Source organism: Dreissena polymorpha, chromosome 1 (genome assembly GCF_020536995.1).
Source record: "Dreissena polymorpha isolate Duluth1 chromosome 1, UMN_Dpol_1.0, whole genome shotgun sequence".
NCBI classification, from domain to species: domain Eukaryota; kingdom Metazoa; phylum Mollusca; class Bivalvia; order Myida; family Dreissenidae; genus Dreissena; species Dreissena polymorpha.
Window position 1 is genome coordinate 99,834,227 of NC_068355.1, and position 23,440 is coordinate 99,857,666.

The 23,440-nt window shown below is 36.0% G+C and overlaps 2 protein-coding genes across 3 annotated transcripts; both read right to left on the bottom strand.

The window, feature by feature from the left end:
• Positions 1-987: 987 nt before the first annotated feature.
• On the bottom strand, positions 988-9,813 carry LOC127866712 (chymotrypsin-like elastase family member 1). Of its 2 annotated transcripts, none has more exons than XM_052407468.1 (6): positions 9,704-9,813; positions 9,063-9,246; positions 7,804-7,897; positions 2,739-2,925; positions 2,230-2,390; positions 988-1,525 (listed from the first exon to the last, which is right to left on the bottom strand). In XM_052407468.1, exons 1-6 carry the CDS (start codon positions 9,738-9,740, stop codon positions 1,340-1,342), a joined length of 849 nt encoding a protein of 282 aa, XP_052263428.1. In that variant the 5' UTR covers positions 9,741-9,813; the 3' UTR covers positions 988-1,339. The 2 variants fall into 2 exon arrangements, with proteins under 2 accessions (XP_052263428.1, XP_052263420.1); XM_052407460.1 differs by lacking the exon at positions 9,704-9,813 and adding an exon at positions 9,556-9,682.
• A 7,775-nt stretch (positions 9,814-17,588) lies between these two features.
• Positions 17,589-21,981, bottom strand: LOC127842510 (cell division protein ZipA-like). The gene is made up of 2 exons (XM_052372046.1): positions 20,734-21,981; positions 17,589-17,999 (listed from the first exon to the last, which is right to left on the bottom strand). The coding sequence occupies exons 1-2, from the start codon at positions 21,053-21,055 to the stop codon at positions 17,959-17,961; spliced, it is 363 nt and encodes a 120-aa protein (XP_052228006.1). The 5' UTR covers positions 21,056-21,981; the 3' UTR covers positions 17,589-17,958.
• Positions 21,982-23,440: the final 1,459 nt, after the last annotated feature.

Here is a 23,440-nt window from a genome sequence, read left to right on the forward strand (position 1 = left end):
GTTTAATAAGAATGTCCAATTGTAGTAAAATGGATTTTAAAATGTCTTCATAAATAAAGCTTTATTATATTTATTAACCTGACTGAAAAAAATTGTCAGCCGCCGAACTGTTCCGTTTGTGCCGGAAACCGGGATTGAACCGAGGGCCTTTGATGATTGTTGCGTAAACAACTTCAGTCTAACGCTCTCCCAACTGAGGTATTCCGGCTGACATCATTTATGTACTGCTATTTGGTGAAGTTGTGTATAGCGATCGTTATTATATGTCTCTTAATAAACTAATACATTGTACGTTTTCGTACCATTACGCCTTCCAATAAACTTGCTTGCGCGATAGGTCGTCAAATATCGTACTACATTGATTCTCCACTAAATAAGCAAATTAGAAAAACCACAAAATAAATATTTTTTGATTATGTTTTGTTTTTATACAAAACCAGAAAGTTTCGCGTATTTACCCAGTCCCTGTGATCTTTCCCCTGTGATCAGTTGTGGATCAGTTATTAATTAAAACAATTAGCTTTGCATTATTGGCAATAAATGTTGTAAAAAATGTAATAGGCACAAATGCAGTACTTATTTACACTAATTTACACAAAAAATTACCACTATGCAAGATATTCTTAAAACAAAAATATATACATTGATCCGTAAAATAACTTCTCCTCCCATAAGCGAAAAAAAAACAACATAACATACTAGTCGCCGCTCTCAAGAGCGACGCCAAGAAACTTTTAGATGAAAACATATTATCGGATTTATATCATTAATCACGTACGAGGTTATGAGATAACGCTGCATAACATGTGTTCATACCTTTTTGGACATAACGGACGCCATCGCAGAAATGTAGATTGTTTTGTATGTTTATAGTATAACATGCTTCTTTTCTTGATTGTAACGATTTTCATCGATATCTTCATTGTAAATACCGCACCACTTTTTTATATTCGTGAAATAATAAAAGAAGAACATGCATAAACTGCGTATAACTATCATTAATATGATATAAATTATCATAATAAATTACATTTCAAGATGTGACAAACATGTATGTATTCATTAAATCTGGAGACAATGTACACTACTGCAAGAATGTCATGTTGCAACTTCCGCTAAAACTCAGTATTACAGCAATGTCGACTTAACAGTTCAAACAAATACAAACAGTCAACGAAACATCGTCAACATATTGTCAGTCATGCATATCGATGTCCGCACTTTTTCTATTTAATATTTCGCCAATACAGGATACATATAACGATTTGATATGGCTTTATTTATTCTATGATATTCGTTTCCAACGGTGACGTTTTAACTTGAAATATTTCGCTCACGTCTACCCCCTGCCAGTGGACCCACTGAGTCTACCGAGAGTCATTTCGATCCAGGCGCGGTAGTGGCTGACACGCGCGTACACGCTGGGCATGAAGTCCCCTGTATTGGGCATTCGGCACCCTTCCCGCCCCCAGGAAGTTACGCCCGCCAGCTTTCCCTGGCACACGAGCGGCCCCCCGCTGTCACCCTATATCAAAACAGATATACACAATTTTTAGTGTAAGATTTCTATCGTAAAAATGTAGTTCATTGCCATAACGACGAGTACGCGCAAGGTATGTGTTCCTAGCTCAAAGGTTAAGGCCATGCATATGTGTCAATTTACGAAGCTTTAAATTTATGTTGTTGTAATACTAAACAGACACACCGGTTATAAGTTTGAATTTCTATTTTCGTCAGAGTAACTATGTGACACGTGCCTTTGCGCTAGGGATTCAATTCTTACGCGCGATAGGCTGGCTCCAAATTGTGAACGTTGTGTGATGAGAATCGTACAATTATCTCATGAATGAAGAAGTAGCTGTCCAGACAAGCTGCGTCAGGACAATACTTAATCCTAAAATGTTGCATTGAACTTCGAGCCGGGAATATACGTTTTGTACGTGACTCTCTGTCTCCACAGTTTAAACATTTGTAATAAGTTATAAATAATTTTAAAAAAGCATAATAAATAAAAAACGAAGTCAAAGTCCGGACAAACATTCACCTATGCGACAACTGTATGGAGCTTATCGCAAGCGTGTCTCACAAAAAATGTATTTAAACGAGGAATTTTGATGGCGACGATAAATTATACACATATCTGACTCGTCTGAGAGCGGAATACGTGATCAACACGTTACTATTGTAATATTAATTGTCTGCTCAAATTCAACGATCTATAACACCTACATTACAAGCCGATCCTCCGGTGGTTCCGTCGGGTCCGTCGAACACGCAGATATGCCCCCGGAAGATATAGCCGCCTTCTCCCCAGTACTGCTCACACTCCGTCTGGCTGAGCACCGTCATATTCCGGTCCTGCAGCGTGTTCACGATGTCGCTGTTGGTATCTGAACGTACGTACAATTTCATTTGCTTATACCGGAGATATTTGAATCCGCATGTAGTAAGAAATACCGGTTATTTTCATCAGCGAGATATTGCAATTTTGAATCAAACTGATGTGAATACTTTTAACAAGTATGTTTTTTAACTGTGATAAACATATGATAATAAAGCTGTGCAAGTATATGTACGTAGTTCTTTGGAACGCGTGTTTTTGAAACGGCCTGAAACGGTGCGATAGTACTGGCGCTAGCTGTTTACATTTATGCATTTTGAACAATGATAACTTCGGAGGGACAATATTTTATTAAGTTGCATTTTTTGATCTAGGGACACGTTTTCCTAACACTAACCGTTCAGCCCCCAGCCGCTGATAATACAGTTCTGTCCGGTGCGGTCGGAGTCGGCGTTTGCATCAGTGTCGTCATCAAGAGGAATGATGATATTGGTGTTGACAAAGCTCATCGTCAGGGTGAGCACTGCGATGTCGTTAGGGTACACGTTGTTGTTGTAGTCCAAACCCGGTATCCAGTCCTCGTGCTAGAATTGTAATGATGTTCGGATAGTTGGGCAGTCACACCGTAAACATAATCATAGTACTAGTGACTTATATCAGTTTGCATGTCTAGTGTTTATGTCAATAAACGGAAGCTCGAATATCAATAAATTCCAATTTATACTATATGAAGGTTATTAATCGTAAGTCTATTTAGATTTTATACATGACATAATATACACAGTTGCGCATGTAACTATACGATGTTATGATATTTGAATTCTTATGTTTTTATGTATACGGATTGCATAAAAACTATGTAATTGACCATGCCGTGGTCCCGTTTGGCAATGGCTGTATAACCAATGCTAAATCTGTAAAATAACATTTTTGTTATGTACATAAAGGCATAGTTATCGAAATATATACATCAAATTATTATTGATACAAGAGTTGAATAATCTTAAGGCTAAAGTGTCTGTTATTATCTAATAAAGGGACTTTTTCATAGATTGTCAATGTAACATGTTTCCAAAATATCACAGAGTATAAATAAGAACATGGCACACAATGGGATAGACATGAGCTAAAAGCGTAGACTCATTTTAAAACTACACTAAAATATATGATATTTTGAAGTTGATAAATTTATTAAGCTTTTAAAACCCAAAATAATCAAATAATTTGAAATAATCCTGTTGTTTGCGTCAAATTTTCTTATAAAAACTACAAACATTATAATTTAAATAACTGTACGGTTACGGTTTGAGGTTTGTAATCAATAAATCACGGGTTCGAGCAACGATAGGCAAAAACTAGTGTCTTTTGAATTTTTCTATATTCCATTCTTGTAAAAATGTAATAATAATGAAGCTAAAACGTTCTGATATATATATATATATATATATATATATATATATATATATATATATATATATATATCGATCTAACAATTTTAGGCATATAATGACACACTTCAAATAGTGCCCCATTTGTGAAGTCCCTTTAATCTGGCCCATCGAAACGTATGTTTATTTACATTACGCCGCTTTCCGATATGGTGAATATCAGTTTCTACGGAGCTTTCCGAGCCTGCGCGTTTATATTTACGAACGATATTTACGGAGATAATCGTCAAACGGGCGATCAAATATGTAAATCAAAGTACTGACAGTACTGGTGTGACGATGCTTTTGAGAGGATGGATATAAAAGCATCAAGTTAAGTTTATCTACATCACCACAATCACCACAATTGTGTATGTTGGTACGAAAAAAAAATTTGGTACAAAACTTTTGCGAAAAAAATTTGGGTATGAAAACAAATTTGGGTACGGAAAAATATTTGGGAACAAAAAAATTGGAACCGAAAAAAATTTGGGTACGAACAAAAAATTGGGGATGAAAAAAAAAATTGGGTACGAAAAAAAAATTGGGTACGAAAAAAAATTGGGTACGAAAAATTTTAGGTACGGAAAAAAATTGGGGGAACGGGAAAGTAGTACCTGTGGGGAACTTGACCCACACTCGCACATTTTCGGCCCTTTCCGTCAAACATCAGATAAGTTCCTCGAAGGCAATAGTATGAATACACATTTCGGAAGCGGTAATGCGGTCCTACCTACGCGCGTCAAAATGTAAGCGAAATATGTACACAAGTCTGTCAGGAATGATTGAATTAACGAAGAAAATCGTGTATTGATGTAAGTTTTTTGAAGAAATGTGCCGAAAATATATTAAACAAGTGCTGTTTTTGTGAAACACAATGCCCCCTGCTGCGCAGCTTTGAACCCTTTGATGACCTTGACCTTTCACCACTCAAAATGTGCAGCTCCATGACATACACATGCATGCCGAATATGGAGTTGCTATCTTCAATATTGCAAAATTTGACCTTTGACCTGGACCTTGAAGGATGACCTTGACCTTTCACCAATTAATATGTGCAGCTCTATGAGATACGCATGCACGCCAATATTGAAAAAGTTATGGCCAATGTTAAAGTTTTCGGACAGACAGACAGACGCTTTATATTTGACATTTGACCTTGAAGGATGACCTTCACCTTTACCTTTCACACCTGAAAATGTGCAGCTCCATGAGATGCACATGTATGCCAAATATCAAGTTGCTATGTTCAATATTAAAAAAGTTATGGCCGTTAAAGTTTTCGGACGGACGGACGGACTGACACACTGACTGACTGACTGACAGTTCAACTGATATAGGCCACCCTACCAGGAGCATAAAAAGCAATGGCGATATTTTTCTCAGCCACATAATTGTTAATAATTTGATATCACAAAATGAAAGTGAAAGTAGAACTGTCAAAAATGACAACCTGTCAACGTGTTGTTTTTGCTGGCACGAGAGAGCGATTACACTCAATGTGTTCACATTTTGACCATAGGCTTTGTCAATGACCTTTAAAGTATAGGTAGCTTTGATATTATTTATTGCTATCATGTAACTGGATGATTGTGTATATGTTTACAATACACAAAGCATAAATAATGATATAAATCGACTGATTGAGCTTATAATAATCTGAGAACTATAGCCAGGTCAATTAAGGACTTAAAATACAATTTTGTGTCCTGATTTCATGAAGAAATGACCATGCATGTCATAGATTTCAAATTCAAGGCCCTGGTGTGACACATTGGTAGCATTATCGTTAAATTGTTACCAGGCTTATGAAATTAGTTTTTATTGAACTATCTAAGAAAATCTAAATCAGGCACTGATTTTTCTTGTTTTAATACAGTCATAGATCAGTTGTGGCGTCTGGGTAATGACCAATTTTTGCTTACTTGTCACACCCTTAAAACTTTCCACACGTCTATAATAGCAAATCTGGATTTAGGCGATCTTCAATGGTACATTTAAACTTTAGCTCTGTTACAAGAGTGCTGGTAAAGTCCAGTCACATATTTAAATCTAGGCCATGTCAAAATCAAAGTGTCAAAGACAAATGAAAGATGCGTTCATTAATTATTGTCCAGTTGTTTACTACTGCTGTAAGTTTTTATATAATATGACTGATGAACATCATGTGAGAGAAAATTCACATTATCATTGTATATCAGGTTTAGCAACCTTTTAGATAACAAAGTATGCTAGTTTTCAATGTCGCTTCTGGGGATCAAACCCGTAGGGCTTTTAGGAAGATTCTGAAATTTTCGATCCGTCGAGAGCAACCAAACAAAAAAAAATTAAGTCAAATATTGCCGACTCGGTTTTTTGAGTCGGTTCATGAGGGATAATGGAGCTTGATTGGTCATTGTCGGCTCTGGTACTACTTACATGTACCCTGGGTACTCTAAGTATACTTACATGTACCCCAGGTACGGTAAATAAACGTAATTGTACTCGGTCCATATTAGACTGTACCCGAGTTGTATTCGCGCCCAAAATCCGTTGTCGTAAAACGCGCAACCGATTATCTTAAACACACTTCTCTTCAAAAAACACTGCATCAACATACTTTTTGAGAATGTGTTCTAATAATATAGAACCCATTCTACAGAAAATTGACATAAATGTGTATATATAATTATTACAAAAAAATAGTCGACAACGACTGATTTAGGGTTAAATTTCCCGGGTACATTTTAGTATATTTACCGTACCCGGGATACATGTTAGTATACTTAAGAGTACCCGGGGTACATGTACGTAGTACCCGAGCCGACAATGAACAATCGAGCGATACTGAAAGGTGCAACATCTCTCACGCCCCCTAGCATCGCCTTTAGCAGTATTCAATTCTCAACAGGAAAGTGCTGGAGTCATTGATCCCGAGTGACAAGAAAAACAATTGATTAATGTTCGAAATAAATAATTTGATTAATGACAATTCTGTTATTTGAGCCAGGTCACAGGAAAAGCGAAGTCAAATCAGTATCCAATTAAATTATTTGTTATTGTCAGAAAAACGCTTAAGCAAACAGCTTTCAAGCGACTGCTGGCTGATCTAGATCCAAACTGGCCACAATCGCCTTAATGTCTCTTTTACTGTGACACAGTTCATTTAACTTTAAAATGATAAAAAGTACTAACACTAAGAAAGAGTACTAACCAGTAAAGAGTTTGAAATCAATGTTGAATCTCAGGACAGCTTGGTGATCTGCAAACCCCCGATGAAATGTTGATATCGGGTATCATAGTCATTCAATAAGTCGCAAAATGCTCGAATACAATTTATAAAGCACAATGTGACATATATTGATAACTAAAAATACCAGTAATCAGTATGCCAGTTTTGCCGTGTCAAGCTGTTACGATCCAGAAAGTCCTTCATTCACATCGAGTATATATGCTTCGAATTCCAACTATTGTTGTCATAAGCGGAGATTTAGTGAATAAATAATTCATATATCCTACTTGACAGCTTCTAAATAGCGAAACAAGCCAATGTATGCAGTAAGAAAGTTTTGAATCGAGACTCTCATTAGGGCGGCCATTGTTGAATGTTGAAACACGAACGACAACTCTGCTAGGAGAATGTTATCAATGCTCCTACGCAGTGGCGTATGCAAAGGGGAAGTAACTGAAAAATCGAGTTATCTCAATCGGACTGGCTCGGTCTTTTACATAGGCCGCCATTGTGAACTTTTTGTCAAAACAAGCGAGAACAAGTTTCCAACATTTTAACTTCAAAGGTTTATTTGTTTAAAAAAATAGTGATATGTGAATAAGTGCCTTTGGTTTTGACGCACGATGTATCAAAACATTTCGGACATGATACAGATTCAGCAACTTCAACTATAATAAAAAATATCATGCCTGTAGCATGTACATGTATATATCTACCCTTCAGCACACATTTTAAATAAACAGCTGGACAAGAAAGTTATATATGACAATAATTGGATATACTCACCTACTTTTAATCAAAATAATAACTGAATTTATACGTACGAGGTATATTCTAGACACCTGCAACGGGTACTCTGTACCGTCGTACTCGTACAGGCGGTGATCCCCGACTACTACCCGGAACTCGCTTGCTTTGCTGCAATATGTTGAATGTAGGAATACTACTTATCTAAAATAATAATGGATGTAAGACAATTACTTTAATATATCAATACGCGCTATTTATTGCTTTGCGTTACGATAGAGGAGAATACCCTTGAGTGATAAGCTGCTCTTTTCGACTCGAGTGAAATATTAAGTTTATAGCGAGCCTTTTGGTCTTTTGTCTGATTTTATGCTTTCACAACTTTTGAATATCATACAAATCACTGAACCATTTGTCTTTTTAAACATTATAAGACAAAACAATAAATTGAATAAAATACAATTAAGCGACAGTTACAAAAAAAAACAACAACGCAAGATATTTTTTCCGACTGTAGAAGTACATGTAAGATACATATTTCTGTTTATATGAATGACGTCAAATTACACTTATTAATACCTCAGACATCGGGGTTAGATACCCGTGCCCGAGGTCGGGTCTCCTACGGGTGTTCAAATATCCGCATAATATTACACCAAAATGGAATATTTTTTCAATAAAATAAAAACCTGGAAAGAGCAGATATAATTAAAAAATCATCCCAACATGCGTGAGTTCAGTACAATAATTATGCAACAGTGTATTGGCACATTCCGGGTTCTCAGACCTTCAAAATTATGAAGTTCGAAATAGAACAACGAAATAATATGACGCAAATGTCATGCGTTTTATAAATCCATCGTACACGATATCGCGAACGTATGTTTTGTATGACCACACATGACATGAAAGTACAATAATATTGTAAACTAAAATCTACATAATTTTATAATATATATTTCTCCCCTATAATAACAAAAGCATAAGTGCCGTCAAGATTAAAACCGATTGAACACTGAGGGGCCAAGATCGGAAAAACATTTTTTAAGGAAAGAACAAGATTTTTTGTATGAGTGAGTTCGAGACCCACTACGGCCGCGGATCGAGAATTGGGAATATATTTTTTCTTAACTATACTGTTACTGGTACATGAAGATCTAAGGTACACATTTGTTTGTGTTAGTAATTTAAAATAAACGACGAATAACACGATCAGATAAATATTTCGTTGTTCGTGATATATCATCGCAAATAAAGTAAAACAGATCAAACGCTTGTCATCAATACCTACATTTGTTTTTCAAAAATACAAACAACAACAACAACGTCAACGCACCCGAAGTCTACGCAATGTGCTGCCGTCAGGACGACGTTTACGTCAATGGCGGAGCCTCCGCAGATGTGGTACCAGGCCGCACCTGGAAGTCCAAGCGACGGACGCTGGTTCCACTGCAGCGACACCTGGTGGGGATGGGCGCCTGGCACAGCGTCGCCGCCATTGATGATCTTTGTCGGCCCTCCTGTATCAGCATCATTATGTTAATCATCCTCGTCTCAACGAAATATTACGTAAATTGAGTGTTTTCGTTTACTTGATTATGACTGATGTCGATAAACTTGAATACAGCTAAACTTTCTTAACAGTAAGTTGACCTATTTTCGTTCAAAATGCAATAGAAACAAATATATTTTACAATTCTTGTCCTTGATGTCTTGACACGTTTACCTAATAAATGTTATACTAAAATTGCGATGAGCTTAAGTCTGTGGATAGAAGAACTCTTATGTATTCTAAATAATATTTATAAAAATATCACAAATTATTTTACCATGTGTAATATCTAAAAAGAGCATTAGGAGTTTAAATATTATCCACGGCATGTTCTTTGCATGTATTAAACTTTACAAATTATCACAAACGGCTCAGAGAATTTAAACTAGTATGATCACGTGACGTCGTAAAAAAGTAATATAAACCTAAATCAGCTAGATGCCAGTTCATAAAAAGTACCATAAATGGTACGACATGCGATTACTTTATGATTGGTAAAGGGCTTCAAATTGTTTATCCAACATGTACATGTAATAAAGAGCAGTCGAATTATTTTCTTGCTGACCATGTTTAGGCATTATCTGTTTCGTTCTGAAATACCTTTAACAACTAAGATAACGAAGGACGCTATCATTAATTGTCATTATGTTCAGATTTCTTAGTGAAAGTAGAGGAAACACGATTTTCACTTACTATATATGAGAAATAAACGTGTTCAAATTGGACTGACACATTTAAAACGAGTCTCACAAAAAATAGCTCAGTAGCAATATTTCTATATGAAAACATATACACATTAAAATTGAGTTCTGCCCCTCACTCCAAATGACCATCTCAAAATATATGAATTTGGGTTTGTAAACATTTCTATGTGTATTGCCATAAAATAGTACTTTGTGCGCACTTATATCGTTGTTTGGTCTACTAAATGGTATCGGTTAAGAGTTAACGCGTTGATAATAACCACTTCAGTATGCCATTAACTAAAAATATATTTTATCGCAACCCTGACATCAATTGGCTTTGCGGACGGAATTTTTAAGAAACTTTTTCACACAATCATCATCAACTTCTTTGTCGTTTGTTTTCTGTGTTACATTACAGCAATACACAAAGCGGTAACATTATCGTTGTATATCGATCTGTAAACAACTACAGTAAAAATTTACCTAACGGTCACTTGATAGTAGCAATCAATTGCAGACACGAAAATCACTCCATATTACACTTGAAAATAACGGTCAATTGTCCATAACGGCCAACTGTAGGTTTATTTCACTCCGTGTTTCATGTCATGTTTGAACTGTAAACAACGGTCACGCGTAAGTCGTTTTCAGTTGCGAAAATTAAGAACAAAAACGAAATAGTTGCACGTAAAAATAAGAATACTGAGTATGTATTAAAAGCAATTATCAGCTGCATTCCTAACGCCTTAGCGCGTGACAAAGTCAACAGATTTTTATCGCTGATAAGGTGTTAAAAACAACACTATGTTGGCAAGTGTTGTTATAAGAAGGCGATAAAAGGTTAAGTGATCGTCTGGTCAGGAAAAATAAAAATTGAATTGCAACTTTTACAACAACCTGCCGACACATGATTTTTAACAAGATACAGTTATATCATACTTTCGTTTTATGACAGCGAATCCGCTGTTATATTTGTTCGGACGTGACGTCAATGACACGTGGCAATTTTTACCTAAGAATACATCACAATGAATGTAATACGAACTCTCGGATTTATTCAATGAACGAGATGTATGAGTAAACAACAATTATATCGTTGTAATATATTCAGTTTAAAATAGTTATGAAACGGTCACTTTGGCCGTTTTCCTTGACTGACCGCTGTTCTCGGTTTTGCCTGTTTAAAACTGGAACTGGCATTTTCTAAACATAAACACATGCACCAATAAATTAATAAAATTATGTTAAATGTAGGATAGATATCAACAATAATAATTTGAATACAATTTAATTAGTTTTATTGTACATTGTAAACCATTTTTTTTAATGATGTAATGTTGTTATAGCAATTTGAGAAAGCAAATTGTTGTGATAATTATGCACTATTACGATAGCGACGGACATTTTGAAGGGCAACGTGTAACTATGGATTGGTAAATTGACGTCTATATGCACGGCCGTCAATCACGGGAGCTACCTCATTTTTGGGATGCATTGATGAATGAGCCAACGATACTTCCGAGGTGGCGCTACGACCGGATGTTATAAAATGTCACAGATAATTCTACATAGTGAGTGAGTTTGATATGTTTATAAAGATATTTTGCATTATTTTTATAATCGGGCAATGTAGTGCGATTCAGCGAAGATTTATTCATCAACAAAGTTACCTAAACATACAACCACAACCCATTAGGAAACGTTAGGACCTTTATATGTTGCGACTTGGTGTAGTTTTTACGAAATTATCGATGAAACTTTTGGTCGTTCCAAGCATGGATTTAGCGATGAGGTTCGGGCTATAGTATATTCAATGCAATTAGCTATGAGATGACTTTGACTTTTTGAACCCTTGCAGCATACTTTAACTTGGCGCCGGATTTCTTTAAAAGGGTGGAAGCGTTGAAAGTCCTAAAAAAGATAATATAAACACGGTAGGTAAAACCGCGGTAGTTGATAAGGAATAGACAGAAAACTATGACGGGGAGTAAGCCCGAGAGAACGTTATAAGCAACATAACATTTTGTAAACATACACTCCATCATAAGTAACGATACCTAAAAAATCGCTCTTTAAATTGATCACAACCAAGATACTCAGTAGCTAAATTAATGCCATATGTTGTCGCATATTAATGGAAAAACAATACTTTTTATAATTGTTTTTGCTTTTCATTAAGTTGACATCACAAGGTTTTTAAGTCCAAGTTTTTTTCTAATTTCTTAACAATATTCCCAGAATGTCCGTTAAATATCAGAAACAACATGATACATGCGGCGGTATAACGGCCAGGGCCGCCCCGCGACAATAACAAATTGTATGCCTTCTATAACCGGCCGTGTGCGTGGTGCTGACATCTATTCTGAAAATGTATATATTCAATAGAAAGAGGATATTTGTTGGATTTCGTGGAATATCGATTTTTTTTAACGAGTGATCATAGAACATATCTTTTTTTCTATGATCACGAGTGAATTAAAATCGATATTCCACCAAATCCAAAAAAGTTTCTTTTTATGTTATGCTTACAAATGATTATTTTTGTATTTTTGCCATTCCGGAGAATATAATTCCCCGTTTGGCGCCCTCATGGATATTAAAGACAGCTCATCCGTATATTTTTTTTATAAACATCAATGCAGAGATGTCTCCCTTTAATTGGGGCACACAGTAGGAAAACTAAAGATATCTAAAAATATAAATAATGTTAGAAACAGTGAAGTATCAGTTTTAATTCACTGATATTTCTCTATTAACCATCGGAAATCATAGAATACATTGGAATACTCAATGGTGACGTGTGCAATTTCTAAAGGGAACTTGTCCAATAGCACGTGCCCAAGGGAAACGACGTAATATGACGCATGCAATGGACGTATATTTACGTTAGCCTGTTATTACATGATATTATACAACATTAAAAGGATTGCCTGTTAAACGATACATGGTTTACATCCAGAAGGCCAAAAGCCCAAGATGACACAAAAGTACAAAGTGTTTGATTATACAAAATATAGTTATACAAAGAATTAAACATTTCATGGCAACGATACATACCTGAATTATTATAATTACACTAGTACATAAATAAATATCGAAAGTATATATGTAATTAAATATGTCCAAATTACGTCAAATTGTAATGGGGCTAATTATCTTTAATTAATGCAATATACCAAATATACTGTTATTTACATTTATTAGGTTTTCATACGTCAAGTGTAATAATAATGATAATTAGTTCGAACTCGAAGAAACACAAACCGTTTAATTAGGAACATTCTAATATAACTAGTACTTGTATATATACATGTACATCATTTGTTTTAGAGTAGAAGAACAGTTTGTAATAGTAACAGGCATGTACAAGACTTGTTGATAGTTAGATGTTTTAAAATGCAAGTCGATAATAACACCTGCATGTGATAATAGCATAAACGTCAGCCCGTACAGGCTACCTCTACGAAAAGAAAATATAGGCAACCTAAAGGCAATTGACACAATAAAGTAAGTTAAACGGATGTTATAAAACGGTTCCTGTAACTTAACTAACAAAAACAACAAAATGTATTGAAAAGACGACGTTTGATATTAATCAAAGTGAGATTATACGATTTGTACATGTGTTAACTTTTAATATATTGATACAAATATGATAACACACAATAAGCTAGACCAAGTATACATTGAAAACGAATTTAATAAAATTCAGCTAAGACAAATCAGCCGAACGTGATTAAGATATTTCGTAAATATTTTCCTACATTAACCGAGGAATTAGTCTTTTTATTAGGATCGGGGTAAGTGTTCGTGTGTCGTATGAATAGATATGGCTGCAGGGAATTAAAATGATCGGTTAAAGTAAATTTAGTTTCACATCGTACATGCATGATATACATGCTGGCAATTTCGACTGTACAGACATTTTCCATTTCAAAATTAATTATTTGGTTTATTTCGTATTTTTCAGCACATGTTCTTAACTTGTATTTTAATTTATATTGAAATATATGTATAATTAGTTTTTTTACACATTTTATATAAATTCATAAATATTTTACAAAATAGTGCATACTCACTATAATATTTAATAACATTGCATAAACCCTACACAGACCACCTACGAAATCAAACATATAAATGGTCCATAAATCATGTCATAAAAATTATGCTATATAAACAATAGTATTTATGAGTACATTTTATAAATCTGACGTAATAGCTATAATTTAAAACGTTACAATTCGTAAAAAAGGAAAACATCATAATGGATTAAATTAAAGATCATACAAAAGTATTTGCGATCAAATCTAAAAGAAATGATAAATATAAGAGCTCAAATGTTTTTGTAAAAGTTCATTATTTGTTGTTATAAGCTCGATAAATGTGTACATATTTGGTCTTTGCCTGAAATACAATGGAACATAGTTTGATCTTAGTTCTGTACATAATCAAGAATATAATGAAACTCATCTCATCTTTCAATGATCTAACGGGAAATCGATATTTAATCTATGTTACGACATACGTAATTCTGATAAACTTTAACGATACTTTTTACACGACATATATTGAGGCACGGTTGAAATTTAAAAACAGCGACATGTTAATAAAATATGTTCTAGTAGAACTTTGAAGTCTCTCGTTGCAATTCTGAACAAAGATGTCGCTCAATCTTTGCCTTACATCTGATATGAACATATTTTTTCCAACATCCTGGAAAGGAAAAGCATTATAAAATCCCAAATTTCTTAGAAGGTCTTTTAATTACGTACACCAATTTTTCTGTTGTAGATGCTCAATAGTATACCTTCATTTAAAAACCAAACAAATTTGTTTGCGTAAAATATTACCCAATGTTCTTAACAGTTTAATCCAGTATTCAATAATGTTAATATATCTCCCAGTTTGGTAGTTTACACGTCCAAGTTCACCATATACAAAATCGGTCTGAGTTCATCTTTATGAACCCTTTCAATTGGCACACTTAGCGTCTGTAGTTAAGAATTGAAGTTATGAGTTTTGCAAAATGAAATAGGGTATGACTAACTGGAATGTCGGTAAATTTGTACAAGTAATTCTTTATTTTACATAAAGATTTTTCTGCGTCACTAATTGAATCACCAGTTGTAATACAATACCAAGATAATTGAATCGGTTAACAATATCTATGCTTTTATTGTAGAGGCCAAGAACTAAACCCAAACTGCCACCTAGCATTACATGGGCAAGCCTATATGAAAACTCCGATGAATAACCCTTTTCACACAGTAAATATAAACTCAACTAAATTTTTACTTTTTATTAAAGGACCTTATAACATAAAAACATAAAAAATGGTTCTGGCATATAATGTCTCGACTCCAAGCAGCAAGGGCCACCTGCGAACATGGCAAGCCCAAACTAACTGCAAATAACTAACTGCACAAATAAATTGTATATGAGTGCTGACTCCGGGTGACGGCCATCAGCACTCCCAACAAAATCATATATATTTTCCCCAAAAAATGTGCCAGGTAAAAAGCGTCCATCCGGCACTGATTGCCAAGGAACCGTTAACTTCAAGCGACTGTCGACAAACCCGAGGTGTCCGAACTGCCCCATCGGAAGTGGAGTCGTGACCGACCTGTATCCGACGTTTGGTACTCTGCGTCTACACGGCAAACTGAAAAACGCAACTCAAACCAGCAGAATATGTAATATACTAAAACCAAATCTAGTACGGAAAACAATCAGTTTCCCCTTATGTTATTAAAATTAATGTGGACAGGCAAATAAAACTTAAAATAAATCTATATTTACCCTAAGCCTGACCAAATTTTTAAATATATAACGGACGCAGTAAAGTGTGACAGAACAACACTGTGTAAAAACAAACTACATGGGTTGGGTGGGAGGGGAGAAAATTTACAACCTTTTGTTTGTGTAGATAACAATGAGAAAGAAATTTTAAATCTGTAAAATTAGCTACTTCGGTTAAAAAACACCAACAATAAGAAAACTGAAAAACCAGCCCAGCAGTGGCCCAACAATAAACAGGTCTATTATTTAGTAATAGACCATATTATTGTAGAGGCCAAGAACTAAACCCAAACTGCCACCTAGCATTACATGGGCAAGCCTATATGAAAACTCCGATGAATAACCCTTTTCACACAGTAAATATAAACTCAACTAAATTTTTACTTTTTATTAAAGGACCTTATAACATAAAAACATAAAAAATGGTTCTGGCATATAATGTCTCGACTCCAAGCAGCAAGGGCCACCTGCGAACATGGCAAGCCCAAACTAACTGCAAATAACTAACTGCACAAATAAATTGTATATGAGTGCTGACTCCGGGTGACGGCCATCAGCACTCCCAACAAAATCATATATATTTTCCCCAAAAAATGTGCCAGGTAAAAAGCGTCCATCCGGCACTGATTGCCATATGGCCACCCAACAACGCTGACCCAGCGGCCCAAATGCCCCAACCTCGAAACCAGCTGGGCCAGAGATGACGGGTGGCCACTGCCAAAGAACTTTGGCTGCAGGGCGGATGGACGCATGCTTGGAGTCGGAAGCAGTAAACTGTAAACACAAGGCAAAGATATGAATAAAAACTAGCAGCAAAAATGCATAAAACCCAGCAGAAAAAAAATGCATAAAAACTAGCAGCAAAAAATTGCATAAAAATTAGCAGCAAAAAACTTTCTTTTTTCTTTTTTCATACATATGAGTAAGAAAAATATGCATACAAACTAACTGCAAATATCTATTTTTGGACTCAATAGCAACACCAACATACATAATGTTTGGGATTTAAAATTGTAAGAACCCCCAAATTTGTGCATCTAGAACTTCAGTAATGGATTGGTGTATTATGCTTTATAAGTTTTTCAAGCCCTGCAGACATATTAGAAAGAAAAATATCTGTACCCAGAGTTGACAAGTGGACTCCGTCCTTCTCAAACAAATGTTCCTCAAATTTTCCAAAGTCAGAGTTGGCCAAGTAATGCCCTCCACATGCCAAAGCCCTAGATGAACCATGACTATTAAGGCGCTTTCTTGCTTTCCATAGCAACTTTATTATCAGAATATCTCCAATTTGACCTTGGAAGCACTGCAGACCATACAATCTTAACACTTGGAAATATAGACAGTATAGTCCTGAATAGCTCGACAATCAATTTTCGAAGGTCCACCAGTGACCGACGACCAAGATCATTACCACCTAAATGTAACACAATATAGTCTGGAGAATTACCCACATTGGCAAGCGAAAGAAATTTTTTCTTTGATTCTGCAAGTGTTAACCCACTGTACCCTTGCCACCAGATGATGTTGGGTTCAAGGCAGAGGTTGGCCCCTTCAGGTCGTAATCTTGCTGCTATGAAGGCTTGCTTGATTATTGATGAACCCAGTATCCAGATGGTTTTCCTTAATCAACTTGGTTTTTGTTAGTCACGTGAATCTAACTATATGAACCATACCTTTTTAATGGGGGTTATTTATTAGGCTGGGCATGACAACAGGAACAGGACGAACATATGTTTGGTAGGCATTGGAAGCCCATCTGCCTGCCTGTTTAATGATCTCCACTGAATAGCCTAGTTGGGAAGCTGCAGTTGCTGCTCCAATTCTGAAGGAGTGGGATTTGTAAGACCCATAATTTAGACCCAAAAGAGAAACCGTTTTCTTAAGAATAGCAGAAAATTGGTAACGAGTAATTGGTTGTTTGTTAAAGTGCAAAAACAAGGGACCAGGCCCTTGAGGACGAACATGAAGATACTGGTTAAGACACACAACTGGGCAAAATTCACTGTTTGACCTAGTAATTTTGAGCGCTACCCCTTTGCCCAACTGATCAGTTTTTGAATGCCGGATTGAAATGATTACCCCATTGTGATCAAATTGTAAATCTTCTATTGCCAACACCGCTGCCTGTAAAATACTATCACCTTTTTTAGGAACAGCTATTTCGCCAACTCTCAGAAAACCGAAAAACGCTAGCATAAAAGCTGCAGTGAACAGTTTTGCTTCGTAGACACTGGAACACACAATATTAAGTTTGCTTACTATCCCTTGCAGTAACGAGAGGGTAATTGGAAGCCTATTATCGTGTGTTTTCTTATCTTTTTGCATTCCTTCAACCATTTTTGAAACAATGAACTTTTTGGTAGGGTCAACAACATCAAGCAGCTTGCAATGAAAAGCTATAGAGCTTAAGTATGATTTTGCTTATTTGTGGGTAAGTTTCTGTAGGGATAGCCATGCTACAAATCGAACCACCTGTTCAACTGTAGGCGGCCAGGCATCTGACAAGCCGTATTGCCTTTTAAACTCAGAGAATCTCTCTAACCCAACGATGTATGCCTTTTTTGTATTAGCAGCAAGGGAATTGTCTAGCAATCTATTAGCCTCTTGTTGCAGATCATCAGTAAAAACTCCGGCGGGACGGATTCTGGACTCGCTTGTGCCTCTGGTGCTAACTGTTGTAACCTGTGAAACTGTTTACGAGAAATTGCATCAGCAATGTAATTGGACTTTGATGAAATATGTACTGCTTTAAACACCACCGAGTATTTCATAACTAACAACACAAATGTTCTAACCAGAAACATCAAACGTTTCGACTTGGAAGACTGTTTGTTTATCACTTCTACCAAACCTAAATTATCAATATGAAACTTAATCTTCCTGTCCCTCAAAAAGACCCCCCAGAGCCATATTGCCAACAAAACAGGGACCATCTCTAAAAATGTTATATCTGATAAAATAGGTTGGCCTTGCCATTGAACAGGCCATGGGCAATAGGCCCAATTACCTCCAAAATAACAACCACAGCCAAGAGTAGCACCGCCTGCACTATCAGTGTAAAGATGAATGACAGAGTTATCCAACCATACTTTATTTGGAATATGTACAACGCCATTAAAATCTTCAATAAATTGAATCCACATCAGGATGTCTTCTCTCATTTCACCATTAACTCTTATCTTATAATAGGACTTTTTTAAGCCACACATAGCATCATAAAATCGGCGCAAGAATGCCCTACTTGCTCTTACTGCTTGACTACAAAAACTCAACTTCCCAGTCAAAGACTGCAATTCTTTTAACGTAAGTCTCTTTTTTACTAGACAATTTTGCAAAAGCTTCAAAAGTTCTTCCACTTTTTTAGCAGGTACTCTAACAGTCATTTGCACAGTATCTAATTCCAGGCCTAAAAATGTCAGTACTGTTGTTGGGCCGACCGACTTTTCCACCGCAACTGGGACTCCCATTTCGGTGCATACTTCCTCGAAAGTAGAAACTAGCATGTTACAATTATTTGACCCAGCTGCACTTCCAAAAATAAAGTCGTCCAAATAATGATCTAAAGTTTGAATCCCAGTTTTGAAACTTACTAGCCAATGTATAAAAGTGGAGAATGATTCGAATAAAGCCGGAGCAATAGATAAACCCATTGGTAAGCATTTGTCAACATAATACTGGTTGTTGAACTGAAGCCCCATCAAGTGAAAGTCCCCTGGGTAAATAGGCATTAAACGAAAAGCCGATTTAATATCTCTTTTTGCCATCATTGCTGACGTACCTAAACTAAATAACATGTCAGCCACTTTGTCAAATGATGTATATTTAACAGAAATGTCTTCCACACTAAAACCATCATTGACACTTGACCCATTGGGATACGACAGGTGTGTAATTAACCGCCAACCCCCGTCTGGCTTCTCTAAAATTCCTAATGGACTTACTTTTAAATTGGAAATTGGTGGGACTTTGAAAGGACCTGAAATTCTACCTAAGGAAATCTCTTTGTCAAGTTTCTTTTGGACTTCTGAAAAATGCACTTTTGTTGAAACCAAATTATTCGCTGAAGAACCGAGATGTGAACCCTTATAACCCAGCTTAAAACCTTGCTTAAAGCCATTACTGAGCACAGAAGCTACTTCTTTATTTGGATATAACTGAAGATATTTAGAAATCGTAACAACATTGATTGGCGACTTGCCAAGAGACCAAACTGAGGTATTAGTATCTGCTAAACGGGCCCCGGAGCCCCTGAATTGGGCCTCTAGGTCGGAACGTGTAAGCTCTAGGCCTGTACGAGGTCTGGGTGACAGCCCCCCTGACAGACCCTCCTCCCAAGGAACTGGTGTTGCAAGGCTTGAGATGACATACCCTGGAAGGATGGTCGGAACCACAAATCATACAAGCATGTTTGTAATTGCAAACTGACCGTAAGCATCTGGTATAATTGAAATCATAACATTTTCTTACAAAATTCCCTGTATCATGAACTGGCTGCCTTGGAGGCCCCATACACAACAGCCAAAGCTCCATATCAATCATTGCCCACGAATTCGCTGGGTTATTACCCATTCTCAACCTAAACTGTTGATCATAAGATCTCCAACCCTCAGTGTGTCTTGCTGCCCCCAGCCTTATAGTGTGCATATACTTTAAGAGATCTTGCATTTTAACCGGATGAGCACTTAAATAAATGCTTGAGAAAATGAGGAATGCGTCAGTCCATTTAGCTATATCAACAATGCTTTGTTTCATGTTGGGCTTTACCACTAATTCACCCGAATTATTCAAAACCAAATGTTTTCCTAAATCTTCAGGAACTACCGGGGCCTCCAACAAACATGCCAGATCTACATATTGGCCTGATATTATTTTGTCTTTAATTGACTGAGGAACATGATCACCTAAAACAGACTGAAAACTAGGAATCATGCATGGTAAAAAAATATCCTCACTAAAACCATTACCCGATTGAACAGCCGGATCTGGCTGGCTTGCTGCAGGCTGCATCTGGTCGCCCAGTTGTTGACTGAGAGGCAGCTGGTCGGGTTGATGGCCGGACTGTTGGTTTGAAGACCATTGGCCGAGTCGATGGCTGGGGGTGAGAGGCAGCTGGACAGGCTGTTGGTTGGGAGGCAGCTGGACAGGCTGTTGGTTGGGAGGCAGCTGATCGGGCATTTGGGTGGAAGGCAGCTGACGGGGTTGTTGGCTGGTGCCAGGTAGGTTTTGGCTGGGATGCTGGTGTAGTTTGACCGACGGACGGCGCCTTTTCCGGTTTCGCGTTTCCATGTGTGCAATAAAATAAACAATAAAGATAATAAGTAAATACCGAAAAAAGCCATATTTGGCTTATAGCTAACCCACTATAATAATTAACAAACCTTTTAGAGATTTATTGCATATGAACTAAAACGTGACTCAACAAACTGTCTTGGTAATTATAAATAAATGCGCCATAAGACCACCTCTTAACTGCAGTAAGTACCGACTATTGCCGCATTGCCACAATTAAGTTCCTTTTACTATTGCTACATAAAAACCAACATTCATTTAACGTGTTTATGATAAACCTGAACATAGTGCCCGCCCTAATTGAATCTGAAGCAACCCACTCTCCAGAAATTGAATAATAACGCTAAATATATTTTGACATTTTTGTGCTGACCAAAAGTAATATGTTTGTTTAACACGCCACGGGAATTCCTTTATTTCGATTGAAATTTACCCTCTTACTGCCAGTGAGACATTAGCCTATTTTCAGAAAATAAGTATAACATGGTTATTTCACTGAATACACGAATGCATATCAACTACGTTTTCTCATAAAGCTTGAAATTGATTTTGCTCTTACTACAATTGCTTAGATCAGACGCCATGTGACCGATCCACTTTTTCCCCACCACTGTACAGAAATCCGTAAACTACAGCCCGTAAACTCAGCATCCATCATAAATATCACAAGAATTGCTAAGAAACACCTTTTAACTACCGGCTTCTAACTTTATTTTACATATTTAATAAACTTTTACTAGAATAGATTAGAAATAATTAAAGGAGAAAATTTACAACCTTTTGTTTGTGTAGATAACAATGAGAAAGAAATTTTAAATCTGTAAAATTAGCTACTTCGGTTAAAAAACACCAACAATAAGAAAACTGAAAAACCAGCCCAGCAGTGGCCCAACAATAAACAGGTCTATTATTTAGTAATAGACCATATTATTGTCGTAATGAAATATATTAGTAAAGGGACGACCGTATTAACGATAAAATCATAATTTTAGATTTTTCAGTATTAACAGCAAGATTTCATTTGTTACAGTAAACTTTCAATAGATCTAAGCCGTTTTTCAGTTCTTCGGCGGTATTAGCAAAATGTATTATATCATTAGCGTACAGTAAGAGAAACAATTTTAAAGAGTTAACATCAATACCATTAATGCCTTTTAAGTAAAATTTAGCTCTCAAATCATTAAGATAAAATTAAAGTAAAACTGGCCTTAAACACTAAACATGCCTTACACCAAGCATACATTCAAAGCTGTTGCTCAAAGTATGCCATGTTTAACTTTTTATTTAATGGCGTTATACATTGATTCCCACGTAAACCAAATTGAATTAATTTATAACAAAGATTATCTCTGACAATATAACTGAAGGCCTTAGGGAAGTCAATAAAAGCACAATATAATTGTTTACCTTTATATGCGTTTATAACTCGTGCCATACAAATACATTATCGACGGTACTCATTTCCATCCGAGAACCAGCTTGTGTTTCGGTATACACAATATCGTTTCGCCAAATCAGTTAATCTGTTATTGATAACTTTTGTAAAAAGTTTGCCAAACGTACTTAAAAGAGTGATACCTCCGTACTGATGGACTTTGTATAGATTGCCTTTATATGTCATGGTATTACGTAACCCTCATACCATGAAAATTAAAAACACCCCAATGATTATAAAATAGTGTAAATACGGCGGCAGTTCACGATATAGTTTGTTGTCATGGATACATAACTAAAGAATTTGTTTTGTTATCTGTTTGGACAGTATAAATTTGTTTATTACCCGACACATACATTAAGATTGTTTTGTTTACTAAAATGATAATTCAGACCGTACTAGGGCACCACTTATTTATTCCCACTCTCAAAATGTCTCCACAATTCGGCAAACGAAATTTTATATTTAAACACCAAGATGTATAATATAAATATATTAAAAGTGAATAAACCGATTGGAAATATGTTTTCTGTATGCCCCCGGATCGAAAGATCGGGGGCATATTGTTTTTGGCCTGCCTGACTGTCTGTCTGTCTGTCTGCCATTCATTAATTCATTGTGTGTGTCCCAAAACTTTAGCCTTGGTTAAAGATTTGCAATAACATTTTCATTATTGAACATAGTAACTTGATATTTGGCATGCATGTGTATCTCATGGAGCTGCACATTATAAGTGGTGAAAGGTCAATGTCATCCTTCAAGGTCAAAGGTCAAATATATGGCTTCAAAGCGGCGCAATAGGGGGTATTGTGTTTCTGACAAACACATCTCTTGTTTAAATCTGTAAACGTTATCATAGTTATCTTAATAGTATGAATAATGAACCAATAATGATACAATTCAATTTTACAACCAGACTGATAAACTTTTACATTACAACAATACAA